Source organism: Herpailurus yagouaroundi, unplaced genomic scaffold (genome assembly GCF_014898765.1).
Source record: "Herpailurus yagouaroundi ecotype Mexico unplaced genomic scaffold, PumYag 28, whole genome shotgun sequence".
Lineage (NCBI taxonomy): Eukaryota > Metazoa > Chordata > Mammalia > Carnivora > Felidae > Herpailurus > Herpailurus yagouaroundi.
In genome coordinates this window covers 116,050,749-116,067,478 of record NW_024412376.1, presented here as the reverse complement: position 1 = coordinate 116,067,478, position 16,730 = coordinate 116,050,749, and the positions used below count along the sequence as shown (strand labels likewise).

Genomic DNA, 16,730 nt, shown 5'->3' with positions numbered 1-16,730 from the left:
TCCAACATTATTAGGAAATATCAGGGCTAGCAGGCCTTTTTAATTTGCCATCACAATTTATAATGTTAAGAGAGTCCCAGTGGCCCCTCTACCTTATTTCTAAATGTCTACTTGCAACAGAATAGACAAAATTCAAAATTTTGACTTTTAAACAAGGTTTTCTCAGATAATACCATCTATAATTGAAAACACAGATGTTTCTTTTTATCTTAATTTAAGTCTAGGATTGAGATGGTCAATGTTTGTTATGTGCTTAGAAATGTGGAATTAAAGTCATTGTATTTACCTACTGTCTATATTGGACTTAGACAATGCTACTATTTATCACTATTTATTTTGAGACCTTGGCCCTTATAAGACAGCAACTATGATAAAATTATAAGACTTGCCTAATTCTCCTCCTTCTTATTTTCTCCCCATGTGAAATGTATAAAGAAACATTTATTAATAAAAGAGTGTGTGAAGATTGAACACTAGTAGCTTAATTAGGAGGCAGCATCTTTAAAAATCCTGGGAAAAAATGTATAGTGCAAACTATTAGAATTTTGCTTGTTTCCAATTATACCTTTTTTACACTAAAATATTATAATTGTTATGACAGTTTTAAAAAGCTGTAACTTTTTTAAAACAAATTTTATTTTATACTAGAGCCATGGATTCATGGCTATACCACATTTGAAAAAAGGAAAGAATCAATAATATTATATAAATGGGAAATGTGTAAATATTTACACAGAAATAACGGAAACCAAGTTGCAAAACCCTTGTATAGTGGTTAACATCATAAGGAGAAGAAATATGAGAGAAATAATCATGCATGAAGTTAAAAACATATCAAAATAAAAACCAAATATGTGGTTATTGTTTTGTTTATCCACTAGTTAATTCTTCCATTTGCTCAAATTTACTGAGTAGTTAATATACAGAGATCATTAGATTTGGTACAATGTAGATTAGCAATAAAGGCATCAAAGTAAATAAACTGAAGCTTTACTATCTATGAATAATATAAACATGTGGAAAATTAAAAGGTTGTGATATACTTCTAATACATTCCCTTAAGAAATTATGAATAAAGAGGGGGCTCCTGAGTGGCTGTCGGTTAAGCGTCCAACTTTAGCTCAGGTCATTCTCTCAGGTTTGTGAGGTCAAGCCCTGCATTGGGTTCTTTGACGTTAGCACAGAACCCACCTCAGATAATCTGTCCCCCTTTTTCCCTCCCCTTACCCCCCACTCTCTCTCTCTCAAAAATAAATAAATATTAAAAAAAGAAATTATAAATAAATAGTTTTTGTTATTCACTCAAGAAAGTAGTATTTCTACTATGTGCAAGACCAGGTGTTAAAAATATTAAAGCATGACCTGCCCCCACCACAGCCAACAAGTAGAGAACCTTATTATCTAAACTATTAATTAAAATACACACACACGCACGCACACACACACACACACACACACACACACACACCCAGGTTTACATGAGACCTTTTAACAAAGTGTGGTGTGTCATTTGTGCCTTGTATGAATGTGGGAGTGTAAGTTGTCTAAGACAAACTTCACAAAGGATGTAGACTTATATATGAATCAAGGGAATTTATCAATACATCAGGGACAGGAATCATGAGAGTTAATCTATCAAGGACAGGAATGAGAAAGAACATGAACAAAGAATAAAAGTATGGGTTATATGGTGGAATTATATGGTATATGAAGTAAAATATGTGTCTCATAAAATAATGGATGTGTACCCAATCCAAACAATGCATATGTAAAGTTAAACAGATTTATCTAAATAACTGGATTGAAAACAATTAGAAAAGATCTGTAATTCATTCAAAAAAGCAGATTTTGTTTTCATTCAGAATTAGTTAATTAACAATTATGCCAAAGTGTTTTTTTAATTTTTTTAATTTTGTTATTATTTTTTTTAACATTTTTAATGCTTATATATTTTTGAGAGAGAGAGAGACCAAGAGTGAGTGGGGCAGGGGCAAAGAGAGAGACACATAGAATCCGAAGCGGGCTCCAGGCTCTGAGCTGTCAGCACAGAGCCTGCCATGGAGCTGAAACTCACAAACTGCAAGATCATGACCTGAGTGGAAGTCAGAAGCTTAATGTACTGAGCCACCCAGGCACCCCACCAAAGTGTTTTTTAAATGTTCATCTTTTAGATTAGTAAAACTTTTTGCTGTTAAGGGTTTATAAGTGTGCAGACAATAGGAAGAACTACTAAGTATGATTTTTTTTCAAAGTTTACTATACTTCAAAAATTTTAATCATTCTTTATAGTTAAGTAGAACATTTTGATTAAAATATTTAGAGATTTGGGGTGCCTGGGAGGCTCAGTCAGTTAAGCGCCTGACTCTTGACTTCCGCTCTGGTCAGGATCTCACGACTGGTGGGATCATGCTCCATGTCAGGCTTTGCGCTGACAGCATGGAGCCTGCTTGGGAATCTGTCTCTCTCTCTGTCCTTCCCCACTTGGGCACAAGTTTGCACATATGTGAGCGCTTTCTCTCTCTCTTGTAAAAGTAAATAAATAAACTTAAAAGATTTAGAGAACTAAAAAAAAAAAGATTTAGAGAGCTAATGGCTTGATTTTGGGAAGTTGTTTGACCTACTTCACTTAATAGCATTAATTACATAATATAAAAAGATATCATATTTTGTACATGGCAAATCCTCAAATATTTGTTTTGCATTTTTAATAACACTTCAATTAGAGCATGAATAGTAAAAAATATAAATAATACATACCAAAAAATTGATAGCAGATATTGTGACTTGCCGGTTTCCAAATGCTAGAAAGTAGGAAAAGAAGATGTAATGCATGCATTCACATTTTGGATTGTCTTGCTATAAACATAATTGAAGCAGTGTTTATTGGATATTACTATCCTCTAATTCAAAGTACTATGCTGTATATAATTGACCTTTTGGGGTAATACATTTGAAGTTTAAAAGAATGAAATATTTTTGCTTTCCACATGAACTTTTCTTCTAGTTACCTAATGATATTTAGAATACAAATGGAATCTACTTTTAATTGGTATTATAAAATTCTTTGAAGGCAGATTTAATTTCTCATTTGTCACTGTAAAAGCACATCATTGATGTATGTGTGTTTCTGTGCCAGTACCATCCTGTCTTGATGACTACAGCTTTGTAATCTAGCTTAAAATCTGGAATCATGATGTCTCCAGTTTGGTTTTCATTTTCAGGATTGTTTTAGCTATTCAGAGTCTTTGTGGTTCCATACAGATTTTAGGATTGTTTGTTCTAGTTTGTTCTGTGAAAAATGCTGGTGGTATCTTGATAGGAATTTCATTAAATGTGCAGATTGCTTTAGGTAGTATAGGCATATTAAAATATTAAATATTAAAATATTAAAAATATTTTTTCTTCTAATCCATGAGCATGGAATGTTTTTCCATTTCTTTGTGTCCTCTTCAAAATCTTTTGTAAGTATTCTATGGTTTTCAGAGTACAGATCTTTTACCCTTTTAGTCAGAATGTATTATGCCAAGCGAAGTAAGTCAACCAGAGAAAAACAAATGTCATATGATTTCACTCATATGTGGAATTTAAGAAACAAAACAGATCAACATATAATAAGGGGGGAAGAGAAGAAAGGGAAACAAACTACAAGGAACTCAATGATAGAGAATAAACTGAGGGTTGACAGAGGGAGGTGGGTGGGAGATGGGCTAGATGGTTAAAGGGTATTAAAAAGGGCACTTGTGATGAGCACTGGGTATTGTGTGTAAGTGATGAATTACTGAATTTTACTTCTCAAACCAGTATTGCACTGTATATTAACTAAAATTTATTTATTTATTTATTTATTTTATTTTTTTTTTCAACGTTTATTTATTTTTGGGACAGAGAGAGACAGAGCATGAACGGGGGAGGGGCAGAGAGAGAGGGAGACACAGAATCAGAAACAGGCTCCAGGCTCTGAGCCATCAGCCCAGAGCCTGACGCGGGGCTCAAACTCCCGGACCGCGAGATCGTGACCTGGCTGAAGTCGGACGCTTAACCGACTGCGCCACCCAGGCGCCCCTAAAATTTAATTTAAATGAAAAGAAAAGGAAAATGATTCCTTTATAAATAAATAAATACATACATATCATACGGCCTAATATATGATTGCATTTGATCATATGTCTTGTTTTTTAATGTTTAACAACAAAAAGAGACATGCTAATAATAATTTTTTTCATTGATGTTTTAGAATAAGTAATATTTTAAGTATTTTATATTTATCATCTAGAAACAAATATATGAGGTAAGATTTAATGTTCTCATCTTAAAGAAAAATATAGATTATATCAGTTCCCAAATCATATATGAGTAATTAATAAATTAAAATTTAAGATAGTATCTTAAAGTCACCTTTCTGATGGCAGAAAAGTTGTAATATAAAAAAGTACTAAAAATAAAATTTTCTGATAAGCCCATCAGCTGTATTAATAGTTGCATTTTTTCTAGATTTATGTGAGGGTGTGTACATATAAATTGTATTTATGTAAACACATTTACAAATAAAAAATATAATGTCTCATTTTAAATCTTGCATATTTTATAAGGATATATTTAAAGACTTTTCCAATACTATTAAGCATTCATTGTAAAAGCTATGACAGCATATGCATTATAATGTGTAATATGGCTAGCTCTAAACATTAAATATTATCTAATTGCTGCATAATTAGTGTAACTTTAATTTTATGTATGATAAGTAATACAACTTCAAACATCTTTCTTTGTAAGACATTTATAGAAGTTCTATTTCCATGGGCTAGAAATTTGAAAGTATAATATAGTCAAAAGTTATGTAAGTATTTATGTATGAATATATATATGTGTATATTCATATATAAAACATGTATAATTATTGGAGATTTTGTTTTTATAAAGTACATGTATCTAATTATGAAATAAAATACATTAATGGAGAAAATTTGGGAAATAGATAAAAGTACAAAGAGAAATAAAAGGCATAAAAATCCCATTACCCATTGTAAATCTATTAAAATTCAGATTTTCCCTTGGAAATATACATATTTTCTCTATACTTTTTATAGTATGTGTTAAAACATTCTTATAATCAATTATTCTTTAATATCTCTTTGCCATATAACTAAGCACATTTACCATATAATTAAACATTCTTCTATAGCTAAATCAAAATATTTTTTTATTTGTACCTACTATTAGACAAAACTTTATTCATTCAACAATACTTATTAAGAATTTATATGATAGGCACTATACTATGTACTTGTGATAAATCAATTAAACTTAAGCCAAAAGCAACTCTTATCTTAATAAAAATTATTGTCTGACAAGGAAACAAATAATAATCACAAGATAACAAATGGAAGCTTGCAATCCTGGTAAGTGTTACTAAGAAAGACCTATATAGTATTTAATGTAAGAGCTAAAATGAAGGATTTATTTTAATCGAGGAGATCAGGAAGGACTGAGTACATGTTTGCACTCTGATTTAGAAAATGAATAGATACTAACATACACAAGAGAGGGGTTCAGAACATGTCATGTATCAGGACAGTGAAGATATACCTTGTTTTCATTTTTTAATGAGAATAAATAACTGTATGATTAAAACAGGTACTGGGACAGAGAGTATGATTTTTAAATATTTTAAATGTTTATTTCCAGTAAGCAAACTTACAGATGGTATAACTTGAAACAAACTTTCCAGAAAAAAATCTAGCCATCATTAAAATTTTCTGTAATATTTTTATAATTTTTATAATATTTCACATTTAGAATTTTTACAAAGGCCATTTTTCCTTGCTAGCTGCTGATACTAAACATATGTATTGAATTTTCTGAACATATGCATACAGTTTGCAGTTAATGGAATATGCCTGCCATTGGGCAGTTTTTAATTATGACAGTTTTTTTTCCTATTTACTTTTAAGTATTTTTGAGAAGTAAGAAAAATGACCTCCTTAATGGTATATGTGTCAGAAATACATAATAATATGTTGTGTTTTATTTAATGTGTGTAAATGTACAGATGCCATTAATTTTATGCAGTCAAATTTGTTGAGAATAGGGCTTCTCTTGATATTCTCAAGGTATTCTCATGATATTCTCATGAAAATATTCTCATGATATTCACTTTCCAGCTGGGATCAGCATTATATGGCTATATATATGTTCACGGAATTTGATTCCTACTTACACCTTATGCATTTGAGAGTCTTGAGCCAGTAAAATTAGACTTTCAGGGTCTCATTTTCCTAATTTATAAGAGGGACTATTAACACATCATAATGTTTCTTAATGGCATTTTTACATTTCTTGACAAGCATTTCCTTTTCAATAAATACTTTACATATGTTAATACCAATCAGCCTCTATTTTTATCACATATGTGAATGTAACATTTTTCAGAGCCTCCTCTTCTTAAATATACTATGGAGCAAAAGTATCTATCTGTTAATGTTCTAAAGTTAGTAGGTAAATATTCTGATAGCATACCTTTAAGTATCAGAGTTATAAGATGTTAGGAAATTTCTTTCTTCAATATTCATAGTCGCTAGTATTTAGAAGAATTAAAGTTTTGAACATTGCAATGATACACTCTTAGCAAGCTCGACTAGATTTCTTGATCTTAACAAAGATTCTGTGTTGGTACTTCAAGTATATATTAAGACAGTTTAACTGATTTTGTAAAATCTAAAATGAAGCTTGAATACTCTATTCATTTCTATTTATTTCAAACTTTAAAAACACCAGAAATAGATCACAAAAAATAATTATCAATTAAATTTGAAACCTCAGCCCTTTCTCACTAGAACCCCGTGTGTGCCTTGTGAGCTGCAGTAAAAGCTGAGGAGAGAAAAGTCCAGAGTAAATAAAAGAAATGGAATTCTTTGTTCGGTACAGCTATTTCCCTCCAGTTTTAGGAACTGAGAATTTAGGTTTGGTCCATTGTGCTTTCCACCAAATTGCTTCAGCTGAGTCAATGGCCAGGATATTTTATAAAGTTATAAATAGAAAATAGTATGCTAAAGAACAAATTGCTTCTTACTGAATTATATTTAATATTTTAACTACATATTTATATTAATTGTTTATTTTTTAAATCCTGATAGTTGATTTCATGTGATTGTGTGATGATACAGAATTTTTCTTTTTAATCTTCACCCTTTCATTTTTACTATCTGTCACTTTGGAGATTTACAACCAACTCATATATTTGTTAGAGTTCCTATGGAAAGAAAATAAACCAATGTCAAAATGGTCTTTAAGCATACATAAAAATTTAATGGAGCATTATACAGAAGCAACTTAAAATTCACATTTTTTTCATTATTTGCTTATTTTTTAAGTGTACCATGTTTCATAGCTTCTGTGTAGTTTAGAAGAGAGTCTTGATGTTGGCAATTTAGTATGGATTTAATTAGAAAGAAATCATACATACATGGTGGTGTATACTGTGGGTGATTAATATAGTAGGCAATCCAAGAAGTAAATCCCCAATAAAAGGCACAGCCCTGCAAATAAAACATAATAAAAGTTAGGGAATACGTATATATACATATATATATATATATATATATATATATACACATATATATATGTGTATATATATATGTATATATATATATATATAAAATCTATCATATCATTTGAAATCATCCCATATATTTATATGCCAAACTGCAGCTTTTTTTAATATGAAAAATGGTATAAATGTTCTAAGCCAGATAAATGAAACACTTCCTCTCCCAATGAAGTAGCATTTTACAAGTAACTATTTGATACCACTAAGGAAATGCATTACTTTGCTCAATCCTTATTAATATAAATGGAATTTAGGATATAAGACAAATGTAACAATATATTTTAAAAATATCTTTCAAGAGTGGTTTTGTCATATCAAGTAATATATATGAATGAAAGCATAAAATAATAATGTATTACATAAAATATATTAATATTCATTTTCCATCAGTAAATGAATAAAATAATGAGTTATTTAATCATTAGTAAAACCTGTCTTGATAGAATATAAAGGGAAATGTCCTAGTTTTAAAAGTCCTAGGCTATAATACTGATCTTGTACTGATACGATAAATCTTAATGTCTTCTGCAGAATAGAAGCAGCTAGTCTAAATTAGTTTTGAGGTTTCTAAGAGTTTTAGGGTTTATTGTTTTAATACAATGACAACAATAGAATAGCTTGTTGAAATTTTTACAAAACAGGTATTCGCCAAAAAAAAACCCCAGGAAATCTTCAATAAGGAAATACTTCCTATTGAAAGTCAATATTAAATTGGAATTAGTACTGGAAAATTGAATTGCAGGATGTTATATCATGTACATTTCCACTTTAATATTTCACAAAACTTCCCATTTTCTTGACAGCTCTTTGATGGGATGGTTATTAACTCCTGCATTCACCATTTTTGGAAGAGCAAAGACACTGTCATCACACTGACAACTGTCATCAATACAGAATGTAGTTTCATCATTTCAAATATAGGTCACACAGACCTATATTTACACAAAGGTTCATATATGACATCCCTCCTCTTCAAGTGGCACTTAAAGAGTCTGAATTCAATGCTAAGTACTTCCAAAATCAAATGTGCCTGAGCATATGTGGCCTGTAACATAAAGGACATGGCAAATCTTTTATGTCGGGTCATTGGTTGAGGGCAGCTCCAGTGAAAAAGGTCATGGAGGAAGTGGCATTTCAGGAGCAGAGGTTTATGATGTGCTGATACAGTTGAACGGAAGAATCTAAGCATAAGGGAAATAAAGATGATTGCATTATTTTACGGATGACCCAATACACAAAATTTCTCAATAGTAATTAAAATGACAAAACATATCAATCCCACCTTTATCAAATTTTTCAAAGGTGTATGTCCTGCAGAAACTTTATGGACAAATAAGGTTTCCAAAAGATGGCGGATATAGTGTATACAATGACAGAAGCAAGCCACACTAGAAAGAAGATAAAAAATGAACATTAAATTCACTTCCAAAGGTCTGGCTTGCCTTCTGTATAAGACGTTTTATTATTTATTTTTATTTAGTTTGCTACAATATTTATTAGGAAATGTTTCTACTAATCAAACACTAATGTTTATTTCAATATTGTTATGCTAGAAAATTTCTAAATTTATTTCACAATAAAAGTACTATTACAACACTCTCTATAAGTTTACTTCTGATGACACTCAAAATATTTTATAATACCAGTCGTAAGCTATATGCTCACACCTACCCCAAGAATACATAAAACTATAGATGGACTCATATCAAAATGCCTCAAGAATGAAGCAGAAAATGTACACTTTTGTTTTGTTCTAGTATGGTTGACATACAATGTTATATTAATTTCAGGTGTACAACATGGTGATTTAACAAGTTTATGCATTATGCTATGCTCACCACAAATATAGCTGTCATCTATCATCATACAATGCTATTACAATATCATTGACTATATTCTTTATATTGTGCCTATTACTCCTGTGACATGTTTATTCTGTAACTGGAAGCCTGTGTCTCCCTCTCTACTTAACCCATTTTGCCCCCCCCCACACGCTTTCTCCCCTTCCCCTCTGCCACTTGCTACTACATGGATAGACCTAGGCTATTATGCTAAGTGAAATAAGTCAGATTGGGAAAAACAAATACCACATGATTTCACTCTGTGGAATCTTAAAAAAAAAATAAATGAAAACAAAAACACAACAAAACAAATGAATAAACAAACACACAAAAAGCAGAATCAGACCTGTAAATACAGAGAACAAACTAATGGGTTTCAGAGGGGAAAATTTACAAGTTTTAAAAATATCCAAAACCTACTTAGACTTCATTTGACATTTATAATATTCAGAATAACTTTTTCATTGTTTGGCTTTCCTTCAACAAGAACCACACATTGAAAAAGTTTGAACTTCATTTTTTATGGAGTCAGGACAGCTTTTTTGTTCTGTTTAGTTGGTTTTATGTTTGGTTTTTGCCTACCTAACAAATTGTAATGTCTTGTTTATCTCTTTGAGTATTTGTTTTGTTGCTGTTGTTCTAAGTTAACATCTCTCTTGCCATTTATAAAACTATTATTTTATTTTTTTTAATTTTTTTTAACGTTTATTTATTTTTGAGACAGAGAGAGACAGAGTATGAACGGGGGAGGGTCAGAGAGAGGGAGACACAGAATCCGAAACAGGCTCCAGGCTCTGAGCTGTCAGCACAGAGCCCGTCGCGGGGCTTGAACTCACTGACCGTGAGATCATGACCTGAGCTGAAGTCGGCCGCTTAACCGACTGAGCCACCCAGGCGCCCCTAAAACTATTATTTTAAAAGTAAATGTCAGATGTGATTTACAGAAATATATATTCTTGCTTATGCTTAAAATATATTTCCATTAAAATCTGTACTGCATTTGTTAAAATCATAAATTTCAAAAACTGACTTCTATTCAAGATAATCAATATGGATCAAGAATTGCATACTTAAGGCAATAAAGTTTGAACATAAAGATCATGTCATTTACTCTATGTAAAATCAAGCATTGAGTCTCCCCCGGGAGATTATTTTAACAAAATGAATTTATGATTTCTGGTTAATGATATCAGTGACTTTAGGGAAAACAAACAAAAATCAACCTGGTTAAATCCCAGGGAATTTATTATTATTCATTAATTCATAAAAATGTAAGTTTGCATCTATCAGGAGAGGGGCATGTTCTATGTGCGTATATCTATGAATAACAGACGAATTCTGTGAGAAGTGAGAAAACAAGTGTGGATATCTGGGGGCAGAGCTTTCTAGACAGTAAGAAAAACAAAAGTGAAGTTCTAATTTAGGAAGATGTCTTATGAGCTTAAAGGATTGATGAGGGAATCAGTATCTTTCCTACCTTGTTGGTTCTTTGTTAGGAGTATTTCCAGAAATCCTTGAGTGAGAAAATTTTCCATTTTATAAGAAAGCATAAAGTGAGGTTATGCCCAGCTATGTAGCAGATCACTAAGTAAGAAATTTTAGTTCAAGCCACGGTTAAATTAGTTCACTTATTTTTCTGCTCCTACAAAGCACCAAATTTCTTTGTACCACAAATAATTTCCACATGAAGATTTTCTAGTTAAAATCTGACTCATCCTTCCAGAAAACAAAGAAAATGGTTGATATGCCACTTTCTTAGAAAAGCCAGCTCAGAACTCCCATCCAAGTTAGGTTCTTCTCTTTTATAATCTAAAAGTGCCCAATGTAAAATAAATATGTTTGTAATTGGTTCATCCTTCTAATCATTCAAAACACTTTTACTGAGTACTTCTTGTAAACCAGGTCATGTTAAACAGTGAAGATAAACTGAACATGAAAGTAGACCCATCATAGAACTTTGTAGAGGGAAAGATACAAACAAGTGATTATGTGAACATATAATTTTAAAGTAATAAATTGCATAAAGGAAGAACATTTCAGTAGCATGCTTGTCATACAAAGAATAGGAATGGCCACCCAGAGTAAGAAATACTGAACTTTTTTTGAAGTTTAAATAAGAAAGAAGAAATAAGTAATTGGATGGGAGAAGAGGGATAGCATGTGTAAATGTCCTTGTGAGAAACGGAACATGGTAGGTATCAGGACAAGAAAGACCAGTGTGGCTGTGGCACAGAAATCAAGGGTAAGGGAAAGCTTGATTTGAGATGAGAAAGTCAGAAGTGAAATCACTCTCTATCTTCTAGTATTCCTATGACCTAAATTTTGCTTATTTTTTTTTAAGTTGATTTATTTTGAGACAGAGAGAGAGGAAGGGAGAGAGAGAGAAAGGGAGAGCATGTGTGAGTTGGGCAAGAACAGAGAGAGGGAGAGAAAGGATCCCAAGCAGGCTTCACGCTGTCAGAGCAGAGCCCCAGGTGGTGCTCAATCTCACAAACTGTGAGATCATGACCTGAACCAAAATTACGAGTCAGATGCTCAAATGACCGAGCCACCCAGGCTCCCCTGAATTTAAGCTTTCCTTAAATTTTGTTCCTTATTTCACTTAGAGTTTAGTCATTAAATCAGGTTCTTTTTTTTTTTTTTTTTCTTAACAAATTGCTAACACTACATCACAGTTTAGCATCTTGGATAATTATTCTTTCTCTTTAATTTGGTAGTAAGCTGAGAGAAATACAGAGACAGAGAGACAGAGAGACAAAGATTATTTTCACAGTATGTTATATATTCTGCTTTGATAACTGCCCTCATCCTTTTGTGTACCTTATTTTTACTTTTCACTTTAAAGTAAAATTTAATTTTGGATTTTGACCAACTAAAGTTAACTTATAAAACTTTTTTGGGGGGAGTGCCTGGGTGGCTTAGTTAAGTGTCCGACTTGGCTCAGGTCATGATCTCACAGTCCATGGGTTTGAGCCCCGGTGTTGGGCTCTGCCTGGAGCCTGCTTCAGATTGTGTCTCCCCCTCTGTCTGCCCCTCCCCCACTCGGGTTCTGTCTTTCTCTCAAAATAATAAGCGAATATTAAAAAAAAAAAAGTAAACCTATTTTTTTCCTATTTAAGTGTCATTGTTTCTTTCCTACAAATTTTGCCCATATTTTTAGAGAAGTATGTGTTTTATTATATTTTATTTACTATCACATCTTCAGCCCTATGTATGACCTCTCAACTTTATAATCTTAACCTTTTTGTGATATTTTTAAATGTCCAGATTTCTCCTACTGTGATCATTATGAACTTATATTACTTCCACTTTAAGGTATATTTAATAGTTCTTTGTATATAAATTTGCAAGTTGGTGTGTATACATTATTTAAAGTTACTTAAAATATATTTCTATAACTGTCATCCTCTTTGAGCTTATAAACAACCTTAATATCTGTGTGCTAGTTTTATCTCCTCCTAACCTATAGATATGATACGTATTACTTACTGTACCACTGGGTGGCGCAATCTTCTAGAGCTCTCTTTCATGTCATATATGTATGGGATCCTCAAATAAAAGAGGAGATATATCAGCAAAGGTCCTGTGTATTCAGCCAAAAATACCTGAAAGAAGGTGATATAAATAAAAAATAATAGAATGTTATTAAGATTTCCATGTAAACATAATAAGCATGTCCACCGGCAGCCTACTGAATGAACTGGTGAATTGGATAGGTAGCATTATTATTTAAAATGTATTAGACTGTGTGCTAACAAAATTAACAAGAAGTCTTCCTTGGAAGAACTAGTCAAGACTTAAGGAAAGAACAATTGTCAATGGTGAATTTAAAATAAAAATATTGGGGCACCTGGGTGGCTCAGTCGGTTGGGTGTCCGACTTCGGCTCAGGTCATGATCTCACAGCTCGTGGGTTCGAGCCCCATATTGGGATCTGTGCTGACAGCTCAGAGCCTGGAGCCCGCTTCAGATTCTATGTCTCCCTCTCTCTCTGCCCCTGTCCTGCTCACACTCTGTCTCTCTCTCTCTTTCTCTCAAAAATAAATAAACATTTAAAAAAATAATAAAATAAAAATGTTGAATTTAATGTAATGATTTCTTCACAAAGGAGTTTTTATTTAACTAATCAAACCATTATAAACCTATTTCTTTGTGTCTCCTCAGTCCCATATACATTCCATCTTCTATGTAAACTGTCTCTGTTGCTGAATGGAATTGGCTACAGTATCTATCTTTTTTTTTTTTTTTAATCTTTATATGGCTGTGTCATCTTGAATTCAATTGATTTGACACTGATTCAAATAGAAATAATTTAGTTCTCTTTTTTGGAAATTTTAGACCTTGATTCTAATGAGTCTAAGTAGGTAGTTAAAAGGATTGCCTTCTGAATTCTGAAACTGAGAGTCAACCATGTATGTGGAGAGAGATATCTGATCTATAGAGAAATAATCATAAGATTTGGAAAGATAAGTGGAAACAAGGCTGTTTGATTGCATGAAGTTTCACCAGCTGACTATTTTTCTGATAGTTTTCTAAATCTTATAACTGTCCATTATTTGGTTTTGTTTTGATGCTAAAACAAGATTAAAGTCACTCTGGAATTTCAGAGAGAAAAAGGAAAATAATTTACCTCTGAGTGTTCAAAGAGAAAGGATGCAAACATGACAATGATAAATTCAACTGCCATTACTGCTTTGCTTTGTCTTTGCCAATTTTCATCATTTTCTAAGAAAGAAAATGTAAAGCTGCACATGTTTTACTCAAATATACAGGTGTGCACATTGATTAAAAATTATGTTATCTCTTGTGAGAATTTTATGTAACTGCATCTTTATAATATATGTTCATAATTATATATAGAACTATATATATATATAAATATTTAAATATGTATAAATATTTATATATGTAGGTTTGTTCAGATTTTTTTTTCATTTAACAGTATTTATCATCTCATTAGCCAAAAAAGACTTTTATATGAGGGTAACATGCAACATCTGACAAATTCAGTATCAAGCAAACCCTTTACTGATGGACTATATTAATTTATGGCATACAACATGCCTGATTATTCAAATGTAAAGAAAAAAATGTTTACCACTTTTGAATGTCTGATAATAGAGTCTGGTTAATATTCCAGAATAATTAGAATAATTGTTCTATTAAAACAAAATATTCAAAATATTTATTTCAATGCCATCTGATCTAGTCAGGTCAATTTTGAGCAAGTCTTCCAGTAATATATCAGTAATGAAAAATGTTATGAACAATAGTTAACCTTGATCATATGCCACTCTTTATTAAGTTAATAAAAATGCTATCACAAATATGAAGTTTCTTTGAATCAGGAAATTAAACTACAGTTTTATCTCCATCATACCCTAAAATAAATCAGGAGAATCTGCTAGCTTACAGTAATATGTCTAGGACGCCCAATATTTTATCACAAATATTGTGCACCTGTAACATGGGGGTTAAAATAGTACCAAAGTATGAAGGCTGTACCCTGACCTGAAAGCATTAGAGAATGATAAGAATAATTTTTGGACAATGCATTTTTAAAAAAAAGTCTATTTGGGTGCAAGTAGAAAAAAAAAGGAAGAGAGGTGTTTTATTAAACCTAGAAAGTAATAAAAAAAAAGTATTTCAGAATAAATAAAGAGCCAGATAGAGAAAAATAATAATTAGACACACTTCTGAAAAAGGATTTTTTCTTCTCCTACTAAACAAGAACAAATTCAAAACCAAAGCCAAAGAAACAAATAAATGTGCTGCTTATAAGGCCGAGCAAATCAGATGAATTTACAAAGACTAGGAAGTCCACTATAAACCAAAATTTAGTGGAAATTATATATTCAAAATAAGCAGATATCTTTTTTTTTTTTTTACTTTGAAGACACACACACGCACGTGCACACACACACACACACACACTACTTTTAAATTCCAACTTGTTTTCAATATCATTTTCTTGCTTTTGCTTTATAGAATGTTTATTCACTGTGTTGAACTAATGTATGGCTCAAAATGTAAAATTCAATGATACTAGGAAAGCTAGGTAATTGAGATTTCTTTTTGGAACTTATGTGGAATATTCAACTTGGGATATGTCTAAATTGAAAAAGGAGGAAGACAATAAGCTGTTTTAGAAATATAAATTGAGGGGCGCCTGGGTGGCGCAGTCGGTTAAGCGTCCGACTTCAGCCAGGTCACGATCTCGCGGTCCGTGAGTTCGAGCCCCGCGTCGGGCTCTGGGCTGATGGCTCAGAGCCTGGGGCCTGTTTCCGATTCTGTGTCTCCCTCTCTCTCTGCCCCTCCCCCGTTCATGCTCTGTCTCTCTCTGTCCCAAAGATAAATAAACGTTGAAAGAAAAAAATTAAAAAAAAAAAAAAAAGAAATATAAATTGAAACACACAGCTGCAATTGTTGCAAATTGATTAGAATCTTTGTGCTTAGATTATGCTTAATGCATTACATTCTCTCTTGAAAAAAAAACTTTTTAGTCCTATTATAATTAGGATACTGTGGACTTCATATCTTTTTTTAAAATTTCAGTTGAGGGGCGCCTGGGTGGCTCAGTTGGTTAAGCGGCCAACTTCGGCTCAGGTCATGATCCCGCTGTCCGGAAGTTCGAGGCCCGGGTCGGGCTCTGTGCTGACAGCTCAGAGCCTGGAGCCTGTTTCGGATTCTGTGTCTCCCTCTCTCTGACCCACCCCCGTTCATGCTCTGTCTCTCTCTGTCTCACAAATAAATAAACTTAAAAAAAAAAAAATTCAGTTGACAGTTGAAAACAAAATAAATTGCACATTTCATAGTTGTTGAAAATTACTGACAAAATAAAGTAGTGTTGACCTTAACCTTCTAATGATGGGAGAGCTATTAAAATTATGAGAGCATTTCCCAATAGTAATATCACTTTTTACTGAATGATAATTATTGAAGCTAATATAATACTTAAAGAAGTTTTTCTCTTAATTTAACCATTATATGAATAATATGTAATGGAGAATTTTATTCTAGGTTATTCAAATAAACACTGTAATGAGATCAGCAAGATAAATTGATCAAAATATTTTTCAGTGTTCAAAGAGCTACTGAGTCATTGAAGAATTAGAAAGCCAAGATATTTTAATCAGGACTCTGGAATAGTTACTGAATCTAGGATGTGAGGATATGTCTTTTTGTTTTGTTTTGTTTTGTTTTGTTTTTAAATGTTTATTTTTGAGAGAGAGAGAGAGAGAGAGAGAGAGAGAGGGAGAGAGGGGGAGACAGAGAATCTGAAGC

At 32.1% G+C, this 16,730-nt stretch overlaps 1 protein-coding gene across 1 annotated transcript in view; it reads right to left on the bottom strand.

Annotated features, from left to right (window-relative positions):
• Positions 1–16,730, bottom strand: part of TECRL (trans-2,3-enoyl-CoA reductase like) — a 98,273-nt gene that overhangs the window by 15,217 nt on the left and 66,326 nt on the right. Inside the window, exons 5-8 of the mRNA XM_040482290.1 lie at positions 12,937–13,052; positions 8,889–8,994; positions 7,463–7,535; positions 2,758–2,801 (exon numbers count right to left, since the gene is read on the bottom strand). Coding sequence (XP_040338224.1) covers positions 2,758–2,801; positions 7,463–7,535; positions 8,889–8,994; positions 12,937–13,052 — 339 coding nt within the window. The remainder of the gene's footprint in view (positions 1–2,757; positions 2,802–7,462; positions 7,536–8,888; positions 8,995–12,936; positions 13,053–16,730) is intronic.